The sequence below is a fragment of the Ovis aries genome, chromosome 8 (genome assembly GCF_016772045.2).
Source record: "Ovis aries strain OAR_USU_Benz2616 breed Rambouillet chromosome 8, ARS-UI_Ramb_v3.0, whole genome shotgun sequence".
Lineage (NCBI taxonomy): Eukaryota > Metazoa > Chordata > Mammalia > Artiodactyla > Bovidae > Ovis > Ovis aries.
Window position 1 is genome coordinate 83176361 of NC_056061.1, and position 25336 is coordinate 83201696.

A 25336-nucleotide genomic window follows, 5' to 3' on the forward strand; every position below is an offset into this window, starting at 1 on the left:
GCTAAATGATTACAGCTCTGGAGGCTGGGCTCCTCCTTCTGGTCAGAGTTGGTAACTGCGGCACCTAAAGGGCCATTTTCCAGACTTCTCTAGGCAGAGTCTGGTGGAAATTACCTTTGGGGTGAGTAACAGTTAATAGTTACTGAAGACTTCTTGCAAGTCAGGCACCTTCCCAGGGGATTGTGTAGACAGTCCCATTTGTTTTCCTCCTAGCAACTCTCAGAGGTTGGTAGTTATTATTCCCATCTTTACCAAAAGGACATCGAAACACCGAGAATTCAGAATGTGCCCAAGTTTACATAACCAGCAATCAACCAAGGTATGCCTGCTGACATGAGCTGACTTTTAACAACAGAATGCAGGACTTACAGTTCTTATTTTTACAGATTTGTAGCATGCTGATACTTGCTATTAAAGGACATACTATGAAAACCCCATTGTTTTGAAGGGTACAAATTGTTCAACTTAAAAAACTTTAATCTACTATCTGCAAGGCCCCAGCAATGCTACATCATGAAGGACAGTGTTACAATAACAAACTCACAGTGTGGTAACAAAGACATGTATTCAAAATAATCACAACACAGAGAGAATGTTCTAGAAGAATGCTGTGACTGCTATGGGAACACTAGGAGGAAACATGATTTCTGGCATGGAGCTGGGGCTGGTGGGAGCAGATCTGATAGAACCTGCTGGAAGGGTGACCTTTGATCTGGCCTGGTGTTGGGGTGGATGATGCAGATGGTGGCAGGCGTGGGTGGGGAGAGGCATGTGTTGGTAGGGGGAGAAGTTCTAGCAAAGGCAGTGGGGCAGGAAATCGGAGGGTGTCCAGGAGTCAGTGGGTGAGTGAGAACGTAGGTAAGAATGGAAAGTAAGGATGGCCAGATCGCTAAGGGGTCAACGATTCAAATTATATTATACACATGGAAAGTTCTGGATCAGGAGACTGATGGAAGCAAGAAATATGTTAGTGCAACAAAATCGTGAGCAAGACCAGTTTTAGGGAAAGGCAGAAGGTACCTCAACTGCACTAATACTTGCAAAGATCCTCAAAGGGCGCTATAAACAAACCATCCCCTGCTGCGCTGGCCCTCACACCCTTAGCCCTCTTCAGTTCTTGCGGCTGGACTAACGGTAAAACTGATACAGGACAGTTTAACAGGAGAAAATAAAAACCCATTTAAATTCACAGGCATGGAGGTCCCACAGAAATGAGAGCAGGTTTAGTTTTTATACTTTCTAGACCAAGAAGCAATGCATTTGTGAGGAGTTGGCAGGACAAAGAAACACAGGGTTGGCTCTCTGCCTCGCATTGTCCATTTCTTAAGTAACTTTAATTCAAAATAACCGATATGTCATTGAGGCACATTCTGGGGCTGCCTGCCCTGATTCCCAGCACCAGCATGCAGGTTGGTTCATGTGAATGGCCACCCTGCCTGACATGGACTGTGGGGATAATAGCTCAGGAACCTCGAAATGCACTGTTTATAAACACTTTTATGTATAGATCCTGGTTTGTCTACACAACTGAGAGGCAAATGTGTTTTCAAAGACATTTAACTTACAAAACAACAGTAACAGTAAAGACAGAACAAAACAACTGCCTGAAATTCGGAGGGGTCACGTGCTCCGCCTGAGGTCCTGCGGCTGCAAGCGGTGGGATGGCTGTGGGCAGTCACCGACATACTATGAGTTAACAGGTTCTTCTAAATTTCCCATTTTAAATATTACATTCTGTCATCCTATGATCCAGCAATTCTGCTCCTAGGTATCTACCCAAGGGAAACGAAAATCTATGTCCCCACAAAAACTTGTACGTGAATGTACATAGCAGCATTATTCCTAATCACCAAATAAAAAAAAAAAAGGGAACAACCTAATGTCCATCAGCTGATGAGTGGATAAACAAAATGTGGTCTATTCCTACAATGAAATAATCTTCAGCCATAAAAGGGAACAAAGTACTGATGGTAGCTACAACATGCATGGGAAACACTATGCTAAGAGAAAGAAGCCAGTCACAAAAGACCACGTATTATATGATCCCATTTATAGAAAGTGTCTGTGAAGTGAAGTTGCTCAGTCGTGACTCTTTGCGATCCCGTGGACTGTAGCCTACCAGGCTCCTCCACCCATGAGATTCTCCAGGCAAGAGTACTGGAGTGGGTTGCCATTGCCTTCTCCGATAGGAAGTGTCTAGAATAGACAAATCTCTAGAGGCAGGAAGTAGATTAATGCTTGCCAGGAGGTGGGAAGAATGGGATGGGGGGTTTCCTGCTAATGTCCGGGGATTCTGATTTGGGTGATGGAAATGTTCTGGAGTTAGTGGCGATGGCTGAACAACTGAGTATGTGAATGATAACTCAATTAAAATACTTGTTTTAACATGATGTTCCAAGTTGAAATCTTTATTCTCTTTGCCACATAGCCTGTATTTCTGCTCATCAGAGAAGCTCCTCTTTAAAAAGGCAAATGCTTTACCAAAGCCTTCGGTCAGTTGTGCCTTAGAGAGATTCTTCTAACCTCCCACAGGGGATCAACAGTGAGAGCACGGCTGTTTGGAAAAGGAGTCAGGGCCCAGAAAAGGAACTCTGCTGTGGGAGGTGCGGATTTGGCTGATGCGGGAGCCTCGAGGCGGGCTGGGGCCTGGGAGGCTGCGGTCAGGTCTGTGAGGTGGGACGGAGGACCCTTACTGCAGGACCCGTGGGGGTCACTCCAGAGGACACTGGTTGAGACGTTTTGAGCTGCCTCTGGTTTTCCTCTGCTAAGTCACAAAGTAATTAATAATAGAGGACTTCTTCTGTTATTTTCCATTAAAAGAGGACGAGGATTGTAGAGCAGAGCCTGTGCTTTAATGGGTTCATATCCAGCTCTCCACGGACTAGCCATGACCTTGTTACTTCACCTCCACGCCTCTCTCTCTCATTTGTAAAATGGCAATAGTGACAATTATTATTGAATTATGAAGTGATTCACATGTAAAGATAAAATGAGATAATAACTATCCCTGCAGCATTATTATGGGTATTGCATTAGTTTTATTTTTTTCTCCCTCTGCACCTGAGTCATATCTTGGGCTTCCCAGGTGGCAGTAGTGATAAAGAACCTGCCAATGCAGGAGACAGGAGACAGGAGACGCAGCTTCCATCCCTGGCTCAGGAAGATCCCCTGGAGGAGGGCACGGCAACCCACTCCAGTATTCTTGCCTGGAGAATGCCACAGAGAGAGGAGCCCAGCACGCTATAGTCCATGGGGTCAGAAAGAGTTGGACATGACTGGAGGGACTTGGCACACATGCATGAGGCATCTCTTAGTTCCCTGACCAGGGAGTGAACGCATGCCCCCCGCACTGGGAGCTCAGAGTCTTAACCACGGGACCACCAGGGATCCTGGATGAACTTTTTTTAGCCAGAGTGCTTAGAACAGTGCAGGGCACTTACTGAGGGCTCTGCTGTATATGTGCTTGAGATTTCATAAAGGCTCTGGACAGCAGGCGCACCTTTTTGAAAAGCTTACTGAGGCAAAGAAGGACATTCTGTTTTCTTTCAGGTTGCTTATTCCACATGTCCCCCATGTTTGTCTGTTAGGAAGAGCCTGGAGCATGTTTGTTACAAGTTAACAAAAGGACGGTTACACTTTGAATATTATCTTAATTCTGTGCCCCACTGGAAATAAAGTTTCCAAATGGGCAAAAATTTTGTAATTTTAAATACATCTGAAGGAAATGGGTTGCCTGGGTGGAGGGTACAGAGATGTGATTTTGCTGAGCAAGGCTGCCTTTCTCACATAGCCTGTTTCTATGAAGTGACAGTTTGGGCGTGAGAACCAGGCTGACCCTTAGATTTGAGCAGATAGTTCAGAATCCATGAATATGCGCCAGCTCCCTACAGAGGAGGCGGAAGTGTGGGTGGTTTGGGCGGCTCAGCAGGACTTCAGGCCCGGATGCGTCACTACCTTTGTAGGACTGTAACTGTGTAAGGGCATGTCTTGTGCTTTCTGGGGGGCTCAGTGGTAAAGAATCCGCCTGCCAATGCAGGAGACCTGGGTTTGATCCCTGGGTTGGGAAGATCCCCTGGAGAAGGAAATGGCAATCCACTCCAGTATTCTTGCCTGGGAATTCCCATGGACAGAGGAGCCTGGTGGGCTACAGTCTGTGGGCTTGCAAAGAACCAGGCGCGTCTGAGGGACTGAACAACAAAGGGCATGTCCCACACCCACGAGGGCCTGCCGGTTGCAGTCCACCCTACCAGGAATCCCAGGGCTCTCTGTGTTTGGAGGATTGGCAAGGAGAAGGGAGCAGAGAGATTCCTGCAGGTCACTCAGCAACACCTCTTTGAAGGCACGTGGCTTTGCTATGAAATCAGTTTTAGGATCACAAGTTAAAAAGTCTTTGACAAAATACGGCTTCTTTTCTAAGACACAGCCTGAGGGCTCTTCCCTTTCCGGATTTGCAGAGTGATCCATCTGAAGCACCATAGCCTGACTCTGAGTTCCCACCAGCCATACCTGGATGTCAGACAAACCGCCCAGCAACAGTGCTCATTGGGATCTCAGGCCTTCACTCATACGGAAGTGATGTTTCAGAGGCTGTGATGTGTGCTAACAGGAAGTCAGGTCCTGGCAGGACCACCACCATGCCTCTGTAGGTGATCGTCACTGACAATATGGAATCTGGGGTCACGGGGTGAACAGTGAGCCACCAAATGTCGGAGGAGGTGAGGCAGGTGCTGGATCTGGGTGTTCCCAAGGGACTACAAACTCCGGCTCACAGGAGCCAGTTCTCAGAGTCAAGTCAACGGGGCGGCTGCGAGAAGCAGAGACAGATGGCTGATATCAGGCCCTCCTTGGTGGAATGTTGGCTGATGAAGCTGGAAATGGGATCAAGGACCAGGTGCAACCCCAGACCCAGCGTTGGGATGGTGGCCTTCACTTGTGGTGGAGCCTAACGGGTGTATCACAGCCTGATCCAAAGTGGTTGGCTACAACCAGCGGGGGCACCAGGTGGCACTGGGAGGGCAGCTCACTCTCCCTGGGAGGGCCCCAGCCCGGGGTGATGACAGAGAATCAGACCTTTTACTTGGTGGCTTCTACTTGGCTTTCCCTGTGGCCATCGTGGCCTTTGTTTTTAATAAAGGCTACACACAATGGAAAGAAACTAGGCAATAAAGAGAAAAGCCAGAGTTTATCATTACAGAGAAACAGCAGAAGGGGCAAGGCTCTCCCCTCCACCCCACGCCAGCCCCCAGGCAGTGGTGAACGGAGGGTGGAGGGTGAGGGCTGGGCTGGGTACACGAGCCGCTGCTGCAGGTTGGTAACCTGAATGAGCTCTTTCAAATCAAATAGGCTTCCACGTGTCCCCGGTGTCCCTCTATCTTTTCTTCCAGAATCTGATACTGTTGCAATTTTGAGGTCATTATCCTCAGCAAGGAACACCACCGTTTAGAGACGAAGAAGGAAAAGCAAAAATTTAGCTCGCTTTTGCTTCCACTCAAATGCTGGGACTACAGCGTCCAGAAGGTTCTTGAAAGAAGCCTGTCTGAACTAATGCTCCTGAAATTCTAGGCCCTAGACTACTTTTGTTCTATGATTTAAAAAGTTGAACTCTAACTAGTCTTTCTTTTCTTGCAAATGAGAAGTTTTGTTATTAACTAATAGTCAATTTTTCAACCTTTCCCCCTCAAAAGCTTTGTGCATGTACGCTGGCCCATTTCCCACATCCACTCCTCCTCACGTGACAGTGAGCCCTGTTGACTTCTTCCTCCAGAATGTCCCACAAAGCGCCTCATCCTCTGGGCTCCCACCCAGGCCCTCGTCTTTCTTGCTCCTCTTTTTGCAGGAACATCACGACCAGGAGGTGTCCTGCCATTGCTCTCCATCCCCTCCAACTCACACTCTCTATTGTTGCCAGATTGTCACTTAAAAAAAAATTTTTTTTTTTAAATGTGGACCATTTTTAAGGTCTGTATTGAATTTTTTTAATAATATCTTTTCTGTTTCCTGTTTTGGTTTTTCGGCTGAGAGAGGCAGGTAGGATCCTAGATCCCGGACCAAGGATTGAACTCACACCCCTTGCATTGGAAGGTGAAGTCCTGACCACTGGACTGCAGGGAAATCCCCCAGGTTGTCACTTAAACCGCAGATCTGAACATGTCACTTTCCTGCAGGAGAGCTGTGAGTCCCACCTGGAGCACAGGCCCTGCATCCCAACAGCACATCCTGGACACACCTTCCATCCAGGTCTGTGGCCAGATGTTCCCCTGCCTGCAAGTCCCTTCTCTGCCTGGCAAACTCCTATGCTTCCTGCAAGACCTGGCCCAGGTCTTCTTCTTCTAGAAGCCCCCTGTTTCCCCAGGGGAAGGCCTCCACTCTGTACTCCCCGGACACCTGCGACCTCACTGCACCGTCCAGAGTCTGTGCTGGGCTTCTCCCAGCCATGGGCTCCTCTGTTTGGTCAGCCCAAGGTCCTCCACGTGCCTGCATTTGATCCATGCTTGCCACCTGCGCAAGTGTCTACGTGGAGGGCAGTTGCTAAGTGCAGTTACAAAGAAGAAACAATCCCTAAAGCTTCATTTCCAAGAACACCGGCCAGCTGAGATGGAAGATTCCCGATGGGTCTACTTCAGACAGAGTCACGCTCTTGCTGTCCCAAGAGGTGACACAAATCCTTAGCCTTGTCTCTTCTGGGGTGGTTGAGTTTTTTCCTAACGACTTCTGGCCTGAATCTGGGCCAAGGTCAAGTGCTCCTGCGGCCCCTTTAAATCTGGCTGAGGTGGTCTAAATTTAAACCTCTTATCCCTTCTCCTTCCCTTTGCTCCAAGATATATCATTTCATGTGAACACGACAGAATCATCTTTAAGAAAGAAATCCACTCCTTAAATAAACAGAAGTTTCATTTCACTTAACAAGTGTTAAATTGATCTAGCATCAACAAGCAACTGTTCATTTCAATTTAACATCATTTGTAAATGAATTAACAAATCACAATCATTTAACATCATGCCTACCGCCTGGGCTGGTGCTCTGTACGCAGAATTACGACTGTTCTTGACTGTAAGCTCAATTCAGAGATTTATGTTCCTGAAAATGTGAAGACTTGCTTTTTCTCTTCTATGCTAAATGTTTCTTTTAAAGTGAATTTAAAAAATCACTTTGAGAACCCTTTATCACAGTATCTAGTGCGACCTACCCCCAGTACTTAGAGGAAGAGCTAAAAACAATAAACAGCAAAGGGCAGAAGACACCAACAACGTAGGGAGGAAAGGTGTAGATTCGGGGGTTAGGATATACAATGCTCACTGCAGAAAAACAGAAAATATGGGTAATACATAAACAGTGAAAATGCACAATCGACAAAAATTCTTACATGTAAACTAACCATGGCTAACATTCCAGTAGAGATTATTTCAGATCTTCATATTAATATATTCTTTTAGATAGCTACATAAATCAATTTTGGGTCAACCAATATATACTGTTCTGAATAATGACCTGTAAGTTGGAGTCTATTTTTAGCCCCCTTTGGTGGGGGTAAGACTTGCTATATTCGACTCCCCTTAGTATCTGAGTGCCCAGTGGACCTTCAGGCTTAAGCCTCCCTACTCACCATGCTTTTTGCAGCGGGGACCCCATCACGGCTTTTCCCTGGGGGTGCTTTCGGAGCCTGGGGACCAGGCATGCTGGGGCAGCTCCAGAAGAGCCAGGAGCTGAGCTCAGAGTCTCACGACCACACTGGACCTGAGCAGCCCGTACCCACGCTGGTCTTTCCGGGTGGCGGTGCGGTCAGAAGCGCTGTTCCCAGCCGAGGGCTCAGGCGCTTCAACGCATGCGCCTGCCCTCTGTCTCAGGGACTCGCTCTATCTGCCAACTGGCTAGAAAGTTGCGAGTTCTCGCTCCTTCATTCTCTCTCTCTGTCTCTTTCACCCTGCTCTTGGTCTAACCTGCCGAATTCTAAAGAACTTCATGCCACAAGGGTCTGTTTTCAGCAAATGTGACTTGCCCAAAACGGGTCGCCCAGCATCTCTCATTGCAGAAGATTCCATCAACTGTTGGCCACTCTTACCCAAAAGAACGGTGCAGACCAGTGAATGGAAAGCAGTCCCCTGAGTGTCCAGTAGGAAGTGGCTCCAGAGCGATTGCTTTTTATAGCGCGCACAGGTGGCCGGTACAAGCCCCTCGCGTGAAGGCGGAGGGCTGGGCTCCCCGCCTCTGCAGAGAGAAACATTTTCAAAGAGAACAGAAGCGCGAACCAATGACTTGCTTACTTCTGGGAAGTTGAAAGAGTTGATTAACAATTTTTTTTTCTTGGTGAAGATCCCCTTTTTGGCTGAATCCATTCATATTGGTAATCAACAGAGCGCACGGATTTCTAAAGAAATACTTTTCTATCAGTAACTGTGACAGTCATTCAGAAGATCCTTCAGAATTTAAGGTTTAGTGGCATCCTGAAAGATACCTAGTCCCAATTCCCAATTTTCTAAATAAAGAAACTAAGGTTCAAAATCAATAATTTCTTCAAGTTCTCCAAGCAGCCTGATTTGGTTTTGGATGCTACCATTTACCCGGATGTTGTATCATACTCTCTGCTGTTGCGAGCATCAGTGGGATTTGGTACAAACGGGGCATCTCATGCCAGTGTAGTTTGTGTGCCGCACACAAGGATGGGCATGAAGCAAGGGCAGACACCACTATGCTTATCTTTGCAGAGATTTACACCCATTATCAGAGAAAGCAATGGCACCCCACTCCAGTCCTCTTGCCTGGAAAATCCCATGGATGGAGGAGCCTGGTGGGCTGCAGTCCATGGGGTCGCGAAGAGTCAGACACGACCGAGCGACTTCACTTTCACTTTTCACTTTCATGCATTGGAGAAGGAAATGGCAACCCACTCCAGTGTCCTTGCCTGGAGAATCCCAGGGATAGGGGAGCCTGGTGGGCTGCTGTCTGTGGGGTCGCACAGAGTCGGACACGACTGAAGCGACTTAGCAGCAGCAGCAGTACACTCATTATGGTAGTTTCAGAATACAGAGGATCTGTTAAATATTTAAAATAAAGCCCCTGTCTTAAGGTTGCATATTAAAAGCATCATGCCTCATCCATCTGAAAGTGAAAGTCGCTCAATCGTGTCTGACTCTTTGCGACCCCATGAACTATACAGTCCCTGGAATTCTCCAGGCCAGAATACTGGAGTGGGTAGCCTTTCCCTTCTCCAGGGGATCTCCCCAACCCAAGGATGGAACCCAGGTCTCTCGCATTGCAGGCCGATTCTTTACCAGCTGAGTCACAAGGGAAGCCCAAGAATAATGGAGTGGGTAGCCTATCCTTTCTAACTTTATTGAAATAATATGGGAGGAACAGAGCAATGTCAGTGCGGGAAAAGAGAAACTGAAGTGAACTAGGATAGGTTCTCAGTTCTGAGAGTTAAACAGCTTCTCTTCCAGCTTTTTCCGCACAGCAGTATTAATGAGATTATCAATTGAAAGGTGAGATCATCTGAAATAAATGTAGCCTCTGGCCAATTAGTCTGCGTCGGCATCTATTCTGGGATAGCATTTCCACCCCGTTCTTTGGGGCTCGTCCCCCAGGTTGGGGGGGAGCAGCTGTTCTCTGACCTGGCTGCTGCTGTGGCTGGTCGGGTCTGGCTGGGCCAAGAGTTTTTCCACACGGCTCCTGGCCACAGTCAATTCTCGCTCCAGGAATAACCACCAGACCCAAAATAGGACCGAGTTGTTTCCCAGGAAATTTGCAAATGGTCTGGGGAGAAGAAAGCACCTCGTGGGCATAGGGACTGTGAGAGGGAAAATTGGGGGTGTTTCAAGGGACCACTGACCCCCATGTATTCTGGGGAAGAGGAGGGAGCCAGTCTGCAAAGGGGAAAGCAGAGTGAGGCGGACAGAGAGGGCGGGCAGGAGGTGGGGGACCCTCACGGCAGTGGCTGGTCCCGGGGCCACGTGTTTTCTGATTTGGGGTTTTGAGAGTCTCTCCAGAATCCTCCCAGCAAACTGACATCTCTAACTCCCATAAATCATCATAGAAGTAGAGGGGTTAGGGCTGATTTATACAAAATTATCTAGTTTGTACAAAGAATTCTCTGCTGAAGGAGATGTGGAAGACAAATCAAAAAGTTTTCTTTGTGAGTTTAAACAACAACCAAAAAAAAAAAAAAAAAAGCATAACCTACAGATGGCATTTACTCAGACAGCGGTCAATTACTTTTTACAGCCTTTTTCTAAGGGAGAAAGCGGCCACCTACACCCCAAGGAGAGAGGTCGTTGTGAGAAAGCAAGAAGACACCTTGATCTTGGACTTCGAGCCTCTGGAGTCAAGAGAAAACAAACATCTGTTGTCTGGGGGTAGTCTGTTGCGGTAGCTGAGTGGATTAACCCACCATCCAATCTGCTCTGCTTCCTGGGCCATCTTTCTGCAGGCGAGCCAGGCTGTCAGCTTTGCGGGTTCTTGAACACGCTTTGCTTATCCCTGGGCCCGATTTATGAGCTGGGTCTTTGTTATTTATATCACCCGTTCTTTGGCATGTTTTGTCATTTGGTTAGGCATGCCTTTCCCCCCTTCCCCTGACTGCTAAACAGAGATGCAGGAGGTTTGACAAGCAGCCCCTGGTCCCTTCCTCTTGGTCCCTGCTGGGTTTCCTCGGGCACCACAGCTGTTAGTCACAACTCACGTGTGTGGGGTCCTTCGGTCTATTGTCTGTCCTTAAATGTTTCTTATCCTCAGGGTGCTGTCTCCATTTTTTAGCGGTCCCTGCATGCATACTTAGTGGCCCAGTCTTGTCTGACTCTTTTGTGACCCCAAGGATAGGAGCCTGGCGGGCTACAGCCCATGGGGTTGCAAAGAGTCGGACATGACTGAGCGACTAACACACCTCACTGCCTCCATGACCCGCTGCATTTTCCAGGACAGGGACCATGCTGTATTTCTCTCTGTAGGTCCAGGCTCAGCAAGGTGCTTGGCATTTTGTAAATACACAATTTTTTGTTTCTTTTTGAAAGAATGGGTGGATGTATAGTCATAAGAGAATTGAAATTTCAAGTTTATAGAAGTAAAACCATCATTTCTGACAATTTAAACATTACCAAATTTTCCTACCCAAAGGGGAGGATTTCTCTCCTGATGCAAAACTTTGTGCGTAAACTAGATCTGCCATCACTCTTGGAGCAGGCGAGCTCTACACACTGATTCCGATTCTTCACCCTGGTCTCTCTGCCTGGCTCCTCTCACAGGGCACACACTCCTGTCAAGGTCAGAGTCATTTACAGAATCTGGGATCAGCCATCTTCCCAAGGGTCACACAGAAGAACAAGCTAGTGCGTGACTCCTCGTGTGCTAAAAAGGAGATGAGGTTTTCTTCTGTGGCTGGAGAGAGGCGAGAGGGTCTGTGTGGAGAGAGGAGGCAGGCAGCAGGATTTCTGTGGGGATTCTTCTAGAGACAGAGGCTGCAGGGTGATGCTGGCGGGTCAGTGGTGCCGCTTCCTGTGACCTGCAGCCCGGGTGATGTGCCTTTTGGGGGCACAGAAGCTCAATCCCGCAAAGAATTAGGGGACCATCCCCTTCCCCACCTACCCCATGCTCAGCTCAGCAGCAGGAAGCCCAAGGCATAGGATGTGGGAGGTGGAGAGGCCATCACATACTTGTGGGCAGAACAGACTGGGGTGAGAGGCAGGGAGGTGGTCCTGAAGCCTGGGTCCCAGTGCCTTTGAGCCTCACTCTTCAGCCAAGCGAGGCCCTGGGACACTTCCTTTCCACAGAGGATATAATTTTTTTGTTTTTCAGGAAGGTCAAATAGTCTTAGAGATACATCTGATAAGGCCACATCACTTCACACCATCTTGAGCTGCCTGCATTTCAGGTATGACTGCACGTTTCTCCTTTCCTCCCGCACCTCCTCCAAGGGTCCCGTCTCTCATAATTAACAATAGTGTCTTTCCCTTCCTTCCGACTCTTATTTCATTGATTTCCCCACCCCTCAATTTCATCCTTGTTTCTCTCTCGTCTTGCATATTAGTTTCATTTACTCCTCTAGGTTATAAGGGGGTCTTGAGGATGGGGACCCAGTTTCACTTTCTTTTTCAATACCAAAAACATCTAGCACATTCTGAGTGCATGCGGGCTCAGCTGCTCAGTCATGTCCGATTCTTGGCGACCCCATGGACTGTGGGCTGCCAGCACACAGCTTGATGTTCCAAACTGTCTGCTCCCTGAGTGAATGGCTGGAGACAGTGATTTTCTACAGAGATGGGCCCTGTGGGCAGGAAGCAGAGCGTTTCCTTCTGAGTACAGCCACCCGTGGCACTCTTTGCTGTTCAGGCGCTAAGTCCTGTCTGATTCTTTGCGACCCACGGACTGCAGCGTGCCTGGCTTCCCTGTTCTTCACCATCTCCTGGAGTTTGCTCAAACTCAGGTCATTGAGTCGATGATGCCAGTGGTGGTACTTTGTTGTTTTCAAACAAGGCATCGTTTTCTCCTTCTACTGTTCACTCTGTATGCTCCTTGAAGACCATAACTGATGAATTTTGCAGAGAGAATCTCTGAGAGCTATCAACTTAGCTTATGCTGGAAGTGTATTTAGAGTTCTGTGAATAACTTTTTCTTCTCACATACCTTTTTCTTGCACATAGTAGGCATCTGATGGAAGTTTGTCCAATAGATGCCAATAAATAGAAACTAATAAAAAGAGAAGACTCTTATTTGAGTGAAAGAACGAACTCGTATTATTTGAGCCCCTATCATGCTCAGTTGGGTTGAACTTCCCTATCTTTGGGACCCACGGGAAGAGAAGGAGGAGCAGTTGCCAACGAGCTCTTTGCTCCCACAAGCGGAGGAGGAGGCGGCCTGCCAGCTGCCTCGTCTTTACCGGGATGGCTCTGTACTTCCCTCTGGTGGCAAGTCTGTGCACGGCAACGGATGTTTCTGAGGCCCAGGGAGGTTAGATTTGAATGGAAGGGACTTTTAAAATCTTGAAGGATTTTTAGAGGTTTTTGATTCCAGTATTTCTCCAGCTAGCATTTACGACAGATTTTGGAAAATCTCTGAATTCTCTATCAGATTAAAACTTCGTTTTGACTTCAGTGGCAATCTAAAAAGGAGCATGGTCTGTATCACATGGCTGGCTCCCTTCTAAGCACTCCCTGGCTGTAGGGTTTTCTCGTTTGTGTTTGCGCTTCTGGTCAGGCTGGTGCCAGGTATTACTGCAAGGCCAAAGGAGACCCAGTGAGACTCAGGCTCCCTGCACCCATACAGGTTTTGCACGCAGCTACTGGTGGCTCAGCGGTAAAGAATCCACCCGCCAATGCAAGAGACCCGGGTTCGATCCCTGGTTGGGGAAACATTCCCTGGAGAAGGAATGGAAACCTGCTCCAATATTCTTGCCTGGGAAATCCCATGCACAGTCCGAGCCTGGCAGGCTACAGTTCACTAGGTTGCAAAAAAGTAGGACACGACCCAGCGACTAACAACAGCAACTACAGTAGCAGCAAGCGGATATACAAGCCTTGCACTGTCAACACTGCCCTTGGTGAGAGGCAGTGTTGTTCAGAAATACAACATCTTCTCTCACGTCAGTTTTCTCATTTGAGTTCTACTGACTTGTGGTGTTGCTACAGTTTATTTTTTAAATGTTTTAAATGTGTGTTTGCAAGCCTGGTGTGCTGCAGCCCATGGGGTCCCAAGGACACAGACACAACTTAGCAACTGAACAACAACATGTGCTTTGTGTGTGTTAGTCACTCGGTCGTGTCTGACTCTTTGCGACCCCAGGGAGTGTAACCACCAGGCCCCTCTGTCCATGGGATTTCCCGGACAAGGATACTGGAGTAGGTTGCCATTCCCTTCTCCAGGGGATCCTCCTGACCTAGGGATTGAACCCAGGTCTCCTGCATTGCAGATAGATTCTTTACCATCTGAGCCATCAGGAAAGTCTTAAATGATTTACACTGTGTCTTACCATTGTGTATATTTATGTGTTATTCCAGAAAATGAAGCAATCCACTGTGGGTGGTGGTGGGGAGCAAATTCTCCTTTTAAAAGTGGCCCCAATATTGTGCACGTTGAGTTAACCCAGCTGGGGCCTGGGTGACAGAGTCATTCTCCCAGCAGCCAGCAGTTAGTCGGGGGCAAAGCCAGAAACACCCAGAAGGTATTTGACTTTCAGACTCAGCTCTGTGTGCTCCCCACAGCAGACCTGAATCCTCTGGATTTTAAAAACCTACTTTGCTATAGAGAAACTTTGCTTTCTGCTTCACCTTGTCAGTGGAGACCTGATCTCTAATCATTTTAAAATAATAGATATTGGGGTATGTTCCTCCTTTTCATGTTAATTCAAGTCAAAATGTATTTTACATTGCTCATAGCACTTTCCTTAGTGCTTTAAAAAGTGTAACATGTGATTCTTGCCCAAGAACAGTTTAAAACTAAACTGTAGGGAAAGACATACGTGGGATTTTAAAATAATTAATGCAGTGCAGCAAAGCAAGACGGTCAAGGAGCAGACACCGTCCCCTTGGTCCCACCTGCCCTCAACACTGCTTTCCTTCCCTGCATCCGAACAGTGACCTTTCTGCTAAGACTCCTGGGAAGCTAAGAATGAAACCTCCGCCCGCCTTGGTACCTCAGGTGCATCAGGCCAGGGCTCTGGAACCTCACTCTTGTCATCTGGAAGTGGCCCGGTAGTGGTCCTCAGGTCCACTGGCCTCCAGGGGGAGCTCAGTGTCTGGTAAATCCACTGCTCACCAGGTCTGATGGCATGCCAGGCTCCTCCGGAAGAACCCAGGCCCCTGGATTTGATAGGATGAGTCTCCTATCAGCATCGCCTCTGCCATCACATGGCCCAGTCCGCCCGGCTAAGAAATCTGCGGCTCCCCCAGACTGGCCCATGGCCGTCGTCATCAGTGTGTACAGGTGCAGGAAGGTACCCACAGGCAGACTTGTGGGAGGTAGTAACCAGCTGACGGGAGGCGTGGCCGGCTTGTAGGGTGTGGCCAGTGCTTGGGAGGTGTGGCCGGCTCTTGAGAGGCCTGGCCTGTTTGTGAGGGTGTGGCCGGCTCGTGGGAGGCGTGGCCTGCGCCTGGCCACCTTGGGGGGTAGCGCCCACACCTGGTTAGAGGTTGGGTTTTTCAGGCCCTGAGAAAGACTCCATCAGGGACCCTGAGTTCCGAATGGGGTATTCCTAACTCCAGAAGTGTTGTGACTCCAACCCGAATACCCAAACACAGGTGTGTGGTGTTTCCTAATTCCAAATTAATTAGCTGTAAAGTCAGTAAGTGACTTTTAAAAGTGTGGTGCCATCTCACCAGGGCCTACAGACATAGATCCTGTATCCATAACATATGGAAGGGTGTAAGTGGAGATTTAAAATTGGGAAAGGAATGTGACAAGGCTGTATATTGTCACCCTGTTTATTTGACTTATGTGCAGTGTACATCATGTGAAATGCCAGGCTGGATGAATCACAAGCTGGAATCAAGAGTGCCAGGAGAAATATCAACAACGTCAGATATGCAGATGATACCACTCTATTGGCAGAAAGTGAAGAACTAAAGAGCCTCTGAATGAGGGTGCGAGAGAAGAGTGAAAAAGCTGGTTTAAAACTCAACATTCAAAAAACTAAGATCATGGTATCTGATCCCATAACTTTATGGCAAATAGAGAGAGAGAAAGTGGAAGTGGTGACAGATTTTTCTTTTCCTGGGCTCTAAAATCACTGCAGATGGTGACTGAAGCCATGAAATTAAAAGATGCTTCCTTCTTGGAAGGATAGCTATGACAAACCTAGACAGTATTAAAAAGTAGAGACATCACTTTGCCAACAAAGGTCCATCTAGTCAAAGCTATGGTTTTTCCAGTAGTCATGTACTGATGTGAGAGTTGGACCATAAAGAAGGCTGAACACCAAAAAATTGATTTTTTTGAACACTAGTTCTGGAGAAAACTCTTGAGAGTCCCTTGGACTACAAGATCAAACCAGTTCATCCTAAAGAAAACCAACCCTGAGCATTCATTGGAAGGACTGATGTTGAAGCTGAAGCTCCAGTACTTTGTCCACCTGATGTGAAGAGCTGAATTATTGGAAAAGACTCTGATCCTGGGAAAGATGGAAGACAGAAGGAGAAGGGGGCAACAGGATGAGGTGGTTTTGGATGGCATCACTGACTCAATGGACATGAGTTTGAGCAAATTCTGGGAGATTGTGAAGGACAGAGAAGTCTGGCGAGCTGCAGTCCATGGGATCACAAAGAGACACAACTGAGTGACTGGACAACAGCAAGCAGAGGTTACAAAGTGTATGATAACTAGGATAGTCCCTGTTCCTTTCATGTGTAAATTAGCCACTGGTGTCCACACATGGACATTTTATGATCACTCACCTCCTCCCGCTGGTCTAGGGTAGATTCCCTCCTGAGCCACCCATTAGATGCTATCATATGTTGTCCTCTGCCAGACCAGCCTGGGCTCCTTCTGCTGATGTCCGATTGGCCCAGACGCATGGCGTGGCCAAGCCTAGCGTCAAGAGCCTGGCGAGTAGACTCCACCTGGCCAGGCAGGAAGCAACTGCAAACTCACAGCGCAAAGGGGTGTGAGTCCAGGGCTTGAGGACTCTGGGGGAAAATCTCCCCCACATCCGAAAAGCAAGGACAGAGACACTGGCCCCATCTTCACAGGACTCAGGGTCTGAGTCGAGGGACAGGTAGGAGTCAGCATCATTCAGTGTCAGAGTTGAATAAACCCAGCAGTGACCCACCTTGAGCCCCCCTGCGGTGGGCGGAGGCGCCAGCAGGCAGCCCCGGAAAGGTGATCTGCGAGGCGGAGACAGTGGCAGCTGAGCGGGGCGGGGGTCTCCAGGACCAGCAGCTGCACAATGAGGGGTCTGGGGTTGGGGGGGGGTGCTGCCCAGGGGGAGCCTGGTGGGTATCAAGAAGGAGAGGTGGCAGGTGAAGCCACCAGCTACAGCCGATTGACGTCACTGCAGACAGGGTGGGAGCATAGTAATAGTATTTTTAGTCACTTTCACATGCTTGCTCAGGTAACTCTTGACATTTTGCTTATAACAGCCCCAGCAAGTTTACTGGGAAGCTGTGCAGTTGGCAGTTTAGTGGTACAAGTGACACAATAGAATGGGAAATATGTGGACGAATGTGTATCACTGGCCTATGGATAATTCATTTAATTTTTTTTTTTCAATTTCAGAGGCATGTTTATATTCCCATGGGTGTTACCTTTCTTATCCCAATTATGTGGTCAAAGGGAAAACACATTTACGGCTGAGGAGATTGCAACTTCAGCTTTTCAGGTTAAGTTCAGCTCCAGGACACTGCCAATATCAGGCGCTGAAATTACTGGAGATGTATTTATGATGGCCTGCAGCCACGGCAGCAGAAATGGAATTTTGTTTGAGGTTGTAAAGAAAAAATGCTGGAGGGTTTATGGAAGCACACATTGCCCGGGTATCTATGTAAAATGTGTATAGTGGATGCTCCAGGGATGAGGGCGCCAGGTGGCAACTTTACTTTGCTCTGCACCTGAGGACCCAAGCCTGTGAAAGGTTCCCACCTCTTTTTCCACCCCTCTTTATGCTCTGCTCTTCTCCTCTCTTCAGTTTCCCTCTGTTCCTTTTCCTCTCCCTGGCTTTACCCTAAAAGGGGACGTAGCTCTTTCTGCCCCCTTGTGAGTCCTGTCTGTAAACTCTGAACAGAAATGGACAGGATCAGTTGCGGTTCCGTTCAGGAAAAATTATGGGCTGCTTTTCCAGAGAGGCAGGCAAGATTTTTCCACAGGAGGTAAAAAAGAAAATACAAGGGGATGGATCAAAAGCTAGAGTTCTTAATATAATCTTTGGAACAAGTGCTTTTAATACAATCTTTTTTTATTTTTGTGTTCCCCTCCTGCCCATGTTCCTGGCATGTATTCTGGGGTTTGGCATAGAGTGAGTAAGACAGGGAGAAAGCTGAGGAGGCAAGACAGTTTCCTCATTTTTAAAGCTTCTGTTTGAGAGAGGCAGAAAGAGAGGGAGAAAGGAGATTGCGAAATATCTACTCAACTAATTGCAGAAAAAATCTAGCATAAGGATGCTTCCTGACACACTGCTCGAAACTGGGGAATGGGGACTTCCCTCGTGGTCCAGTGGCTGAGACTCCGAACTTCTAATGCTGGGGGCCTGGGTTCTGATCCCTGGTCAGGGAACTAGATCCCACATGCTGCAACTCAGAGCCTGCAGACTGCAACTAAAGACCCCTCAGGCCGCAATGAAGATGCAGCCAAATAAATATTTTTTTAAAATAGTGAAATGTTGGAAGCAGCTTATGTATCCAATACTAAGTATGTGTGTGCGTGCTCTGTCACTCTTTGTGACCCCATGGATTGTAACCTGCCAGGCTCCTCTGTCCACGGAATTTTCCAGGCAAGAATACTGGGGTGGGTTGCCATTTCCTCCTTGAGAGGATCTTCCCAACCCAGGGATCGAACCTGCGTTTCTTGGGTCTCCTGCATTGGCAGGCAGATTCTTTACCACTGTGCCAACTGGGAAGCCCAATAATAAGGCAGTGGGGTAAACTTATGGTGGGGGTGACAGCTCCCCCTACAGGCCTTCCCAGCCCTCAGCATTTATGACTGTAGGTAGGGGCTTCCCTGGTGGCTCAGAGGGTAAAGAATCTGCCTGCAATGCAGGAGACCTGGATTCAATCCCTGAGTTGGGAAGATCCCCTGGAGAAGGGAAAGGCTACTCATGCCTGCATTCTGGCCTGGAGAATCCCAAGGACTGACTGAGAGACTTTCACTTTTCAGGTCTGGGGTGGGGCCTGAGAACCTTCATTTCTAACAGGCTTTTGGGTGACCTGTTGCTGCTGACCTGGAATCAACCTGATATCACTTTGAGAACCATTGTTCTAAATTAGGAAAAAGGTGTTTGAAAGTTAGGAGTAATAGTCTCCTCTCCAACTTTTCCAAGTTATCTAGAATAAGTGCTCCTTTAAAATATTAGAGATAAAATATTGTAAAAGAATTTTGGAATTTTTTATGAGACCAGTTTTTTTTTTCTTAAACTTTGTAGCATATCTGCTTGAATAAGTATTATTTACATACTATCAATATTTCCAAATACCTGTAAATTGAATTTCAGATAAACTTCATTCTCTATTTTGTGTCCTAGCACTTGCCAGCTGACATTTGTGTGTGTTGACAACCATGATTTGCATTATGTGACATTTTGCAGTTTTAGTTGATAAACTCTTGACTCAAAGCCATGGCTCAAAAAGTCACAATACTGCTGATGTGATACGTGAAAAGGTCTCAGTGAGCCGGAGGGGTGCACACCCTTGTCTGAAGTGTTTCAGGCAGTTTCTTCTCTTCCCTCTGTTTGTCTTGCATTCACAGCCACTGAGTCGTGGAGCGCTTCAGTGTCGGTACTTGCCTTCAGAAGTTTTCGCTCCCTGTGTCAGGCCAGTGGGGGGCGCTACGCTGGTCAGTGCCCAGGCTCTGCTCACATCCTCTTGGGTCCTTTCCCTCCATGCCTGTGGGCTTCCCAACACTTTTTAAAGGATTGCCCTTGGCTATGGGAGCAGGTTAGCCCTGATACTCACAGACCCAGCTCCCTGGCTCCTGTGGGACCACCCTGAGGTGTAATTTATCCTCCGAGGCTCCTCTGAGGGATCAGGCTGCAGCGACCCTGTGTGTGTGACAGCTTGAGACTGAGCCTTTGCTGGCCCACCCCTCCCCCACCCCATCTTGCCTTCCACACTTCCCAGTTGGCCCTGCGAGCACTACTTTCACAATCAGCACATTTCTTGCACACGAGTCTTCACTATGGGGTCCACATCTGGAGTATTCTGCTGGTCACAGGTCCCTGCATGGTGAAAGCATCAGTCATACCTAAGTATATGTAATCTACACAGGATTATGGTCAAAGTTAAAAATGTATTGGTTGGTACTCTGCTGACCAGTAAGGACATGTAGAGTTATAAGGCACAGCTGATGGCCTGGAGGGAATCAAAATCTTGTTTGGGACTTGTAAAGCACCGGCTTCCCAAGTGGCACAGTGGGTAAAGGATCCATCTGCAAATGCAGGAGATGCAAGAGATATGGGTTCACTCCCTGGGTCAGTAAGATCCCCTGGAGCAGGAAATGGCAACCCACTGCAGTATTCCTGCCTGGAAAATTCTATGGGCCACAGAGAGTCAGATACAACTGAGCATGCGAACACACACACACACACACACACACACACACGCAGAGCATACAGAATAAAATTCCATAAGACTTGGGGGCAGGATATAATTTAGGATGCATTTGCCCATCTTTTGCTTTCATCTCCAGTCATTGTTTGCCATCTGCCCCTACTGAAAGTGTGCAGTCCAGATTGGGAGTTGAACTACCGGCTTTTAATTGAGCTCTCTCACACCTGGTGTCTGGACTTAAGCTCAGGTTCTTGATGTCACAGAAGGAATTCAGTGAGAGGCAAAGTGATAGGTAAGAAGTAGATTTATTTAGCAAGAAACACACTTCACTGACAGAGCGTGGGCCACCTCAGGTGAGAGAGCCCAAAGCATGGTGTGGTTAGTTTTTGTGGGCTGGGTAATTTTATAGGCTACTGAGTGGGAAAATGATTCCAACTCTCTTGGGAAAGGAGCTGGGATTTCCAGTAAGGGACCACGGCCCACTTTTTGGTTACTATGTGTGTGTCAGCTGCTCAGTCATGTCTGACTCTGCGACCCCATGGATTGTAGCCCACCAGGCTCCTCTGTCCAAGGGCTTCTCCAGGCAAGAGTACTGAAGTGGGGTGCCATTTCCTTCTCCATTGGCCTAGCACAGTCAGCCTCAGAACTGTCATGGCACTGGGGGTGGGGGGAGAGTGTCATTTAGCTAATGTATTACAATGAGGCTCAAGGTCTACTAGAAGTCAAATCTTCTGCCATCTTGGACCTAGTTGGTTCTAACCAGTTTTTGTCATGTCCTACAGCTATGTCATTCTTTTTTAAGGCTGTGGGCTGCCCACTTCCCTCCTTTTCACTCCCACCTGTGGAGTGCTGGACGAGCCAAGTGGTCCCTGTGTCCAAAGCGTGGTGCAGAACTCACAGGAAGACCCACTAGTATGAAGGACGGTGTGTCAGGGACATGAGACATCTCAGTGGGCCCTCGTGTGGTTAGATGAAACAGCCAGGTGGCTTCTTCCCATAGATGGTGCAGCCTCTGAGCTTCCTAAGCTTCGGGAAATGAGGGGAGTTAACTGAGATTATGACCCTTCATCTTGATAGGAGGAGGCGTCAAAACAGAAATCCAGGTGACCTACAGAAAAGAACTGAGATCCGTATGCATCACCAACATGGGGGCAACCGCCCGATCGATGATGCTGAGGGCAGTGGCTACGCTGAGCATATGACACTTCTTTGGTTGCAAGGAGGCTCTGCAATGCGTGTATGTTCTAGAAAGTCTATCTTTCTATCTATAGATACCTCTATAAAGATATCTGACGTCTATCTTTAACGTCAGGGACATTAAAGAGTTGGTTAAACCAACAAGTAGAAAAAATCCTGTGCAAAAATCACACCCTCGAGGTATGCTTTGCTTGGACTTGCTCCACTTTTCAGCTTGTCCAAGACCAGGTAATCCCCAATTCAAGCCTGGTTAGAACGAATCACAAGAGTTTTGTCTAACAAAGCAGAGGGAGGTCAGCCCTTTCACAGCAAAATATTCAAAGGATTTAGTTCTTATGCACATAAAGGCATCCTACTTACTGAGTTCCTGATCTGGCCCAGAGCTGTGATGGCCCTGTGACCTCTTCAAGGTAAAAAAGGGTGAGGGACCCGTTTGCCCAGATAGTTATTCTTCCTTGTCTTTCCTTCATGGATGAAAGGTGGGTGTGTCAGGCACTGGTTCCTTAAGGGACTTCTGTTATGAAGTTCTTTTCCTACTGGTAGTATAAGGTGGATGTTATTTGCCTTGCTAATTATCAAGAATAGGAATAGATGAATCTTTTTAAGGACTTTGGCTAATATAGAGCACAACCTGAGAAAACCAAGGCTTTTATGATGGATAATGTCAACAGTGATATTGACAATGACCTGTTGACAAGCCCTTTGTGTCAGTTAGGGTTTGAGCAGAGAAGCAGAACCACTAGGGGAGATAACTATATCTCCCTGTCTGTCTGTCTAGCATCTGTCTGTATGCTTATGGGCGCCTATCTATAGATATAGAAGTACACATATGTACAGATCGGTAGAGTAATAGATGCATAGATACATACATTGTAAGGGCTCAGTTATAGAGATTGGACCTTTGACCCCAGGCAGTCCTGGGAGCTACTGCAATGATCTTTCTGGGACCTGTTGCCTATGTGTGATGCTAGAGCTTGAAATCTGAAAGGCAGGCAGCAGGGAACTTAAGATGGGTGTAAAACCTTGGAAACCAAGAGCAAGTTGGAAGCCAAGGACGCAACACTGGAAGCTGTATCCATTTTCAGGGCTTCAGACCTTGAGGGTATGGGGCCCTGCAGGGTCTGGGCCTTTTGTCCCTCAGCTAGCCACTCTGGCCCGGGGGTCAGAGAAGCTGGAAGGGGGTCTGAGGATCAGGGTTTTGGCAGAGGTCCACTCTGGAAGCTCAGTGGAATGGTCTTTCTCAGTCTCTAGAGGCTGTGCTCATTCCCTGCTTTGCGGTCGCATCACTCTGATCTCTGCTTCCCCTGCCAGGCGTCGTTCTCTGACTCTCTGCCTCCTTTTCCCATTTTTAAGGACCTCTTAGTCATATTGGGCCCGAGTAACTAATCCAAAATATTTCCCACATCGCAAGATTCTTAGTTAATCACACCGGCAGGATCTGTTTTCTCTCAGCAAGGTGTCACTTTCACAGGTTCAGGAGATGAGGACATCTTTGGGGGTCATTGTTCTGCTACGGCAGGGGGTGGGTTTCAGCTGTCTCTGCCACACTCCCGTGTAGAGCTCTGAATGGCCTATGCTTAGCTCTACATGTCACTGAGATTTACTTAGCTCTAAATGCTGGTGAGCACTTACTGAGTGATGTAGGGCAGCCATCCCCAACCTTTTCAGCACCAGGGACCAGCTTCATGGAAGACAGTTTTTCCATGGACTGGGCGAGGGAGGGATGGGATCAGGATGATTCAAGTACATTCCATTTATTGTGCACTTGACTTCTACTATTATTATGTCAGCTCTACCTCAGGCACTAGACCCTGGAGGTGGGGACCACTGCTTTACTCTCCAGCCTTTGATTGGAGGCACCAGGAGGAGCCTGGAGGGTGGGAGGTGCTGATGGCACAGTTTTTACTCCTCCCCGTCTCCTCCCTGTTGGGTCACTGTGGGTTGGTTGGATCTCCACCAAATGCCAGAATTTGAATTCCCCAAAAGCCACCTTCTCCAGGTTCCTGGGACTCCATGACTCCCTGCTCTTGTTGGTCCTGCGTTAAACCCCATTCTTTCCCAAAATTCTTCCCTCCCTTTTATAAGTAGTCTGTTCAGACAAGTTCTCTTCTAATGCCAGGCCCCTGGTGGATACAGACTGTGTCCTTCCACATTGTTTTAAACAACTTTATATATAGACATGGGCTTTTCAGGTGGCTCAGTGGTAAAGAATCTGCTGGCCAGTGCAGAAGCTGTGGGAGAGGTGGGTTTGATCCCTGGGTCAGGAAGATCCCTGGAGGGGTACTCTGGTTGGGAAATCCCATGGACAGAGGAGCCTGGCAGGCTACAGTTCATGAGGTCACAAAGAGTCGGACACAACTGAGAGACTGTGAGTGCAGGAATACATGTGCACACAGGTATACATATACGTACATAAGCTTTGATTAGGGTGTGTGTATATGTGTGTGGGCTTCCCTGGTGGCTCAGACAGTAATGCGTCTGCCTACAATGCGGGAGACCTGGGTTTGATCCCTGGGTCGGAAGATCCCCTGGAGAAGGAAATGTCAACCCACTCTAGTAGTCTTGCCTGGAAAATCTCATGGACGGAGGAGCCTGGTGGGCTACAGTCCATGGGGTCACGAAGAGTTGGACACGACTGAGACACTTCACTCACTCGTGTGTGTGTGTGTGTGTGTGTGAGAGAGAGAGAGAGAGAGAGAGAGAGAAAGAAATAGGCACAGAGAGACGGACAGACAGGGACACACTCAGAGGCAGGGACTGAGAGTTCATGGAAGTCATAACCCTGCCTGAGCTTTCCCTCTGAGACAGAAGAAGACCTGATCTCACTGCAGACATTTTAAAGAAACAGTGGAAGACAAAAATAAAGTCATTTTCTTATAAAATCTTGTGAGACTTCCCTGTTCCATATACATCTTAGCATTTTTTTTTACATCACCATTATTATACTTTCCATACTCTTCTGAAATATCCTCTATCACTTACCAGCATGTATGAGACATCACTCTGTGTCAGTCTTGTTTCAATCCATTGATTGTCTTTGCTGCCTAGAATTCTGGGGTCTGGATTTACAATCTTGAACCAGTCTTTATTCCTATTATTTGTATTAATTACTATTAAGAATAGTATTACAAAAATATTGTTTACCACGTCTGTGACACCTACGAATAGATTCTCTGGACGGATGACTGACATGGAGCTGCTGTCACAGAACAGGGGTTGATCTCGTGTGTTTTGATCTTCTGACCCTACATTCACTGAAGGCGGGAGAAGGGGACGACAGAGGATGAGATGGCTGGATGGCATCACCGATGCGATGGACATGAGTTTGAGTAAGCTCCGGGAGTTGGTGATGGACAGGGAGGCCTGGCATGCTGCAGTCCATGGGGTTGCAAAGAGTCGGACATGACTGAGCAACTGAACTGAACTGAAGCCTTCATTCTCTTTCTTTCTGATAATAGCACGCCTGTTTTCCTTTGGGGAAATGGAGACGTATTAAGAAAACACCTCAAATGTTTGTCTTCTGCTGTTATTTAAAAGCAAATACGGTGGGGGCCGTGACTGCCCTGCCTGGGGAAGAAGCTTGGCAACCTGTCCTCTTGGGGGGAGGTGGAGTCATGTGACCCAACCAAGCCAATCAGGTGCTGGCTCCTGGGAAATACGAAAAATGGAAAATGGTTGGGGATGATCTGTGCCCAAAGGGGTACCTTAAAGAATCTGGCTAAATGTTTCTGCCCTAAGACTCTACTGTCCCATTTTTGTTGTTTTCCAGTCCCTCAGTCGTGTCCGACTCTTTGTGACCCCATAGACTGGGGCACACCAGGCTTCTCTGTCCATCACCAACTCCCAGAGCTTGTTCAAACTCATACCCACTGAGTTGGTGATACCATCCAACCATCTCATCCTCTGCCATCCCCTTCTCCTCCTGCCCTCAGTCTTGCCCAGCAACAGGGTCTTTTCCAATGAC

At 47.8% G+C, this 25336-nt stretch overlaps 1 protein-coding gene across 1 annotated transcript in view; it reads right to left on the reverse strand.

Annotated features, from left to right (window-relative positions):
* Nucleotides 1-7791, reverse strand: part of LOC121820213 (rho GTPase-activating protein 20) — a 57795-nt gene extending 50004 nt beyond the window's left edge. Inside the window, exon 1 of the mRNA XM_042253687.2 lies at nt 7605-7791. Within this exon, the coding sequence (XP_042109621.2) occupies nt 7605-7676 (72 nt within the window). The 5' untranslated portion in view covers nt 7677-7791. The remainder of the gene's footprint in view (nt 1-7604) is intronic.
* Between the last annotated feature and the right edge of the window lie 17545 nt (nt 7792-25336).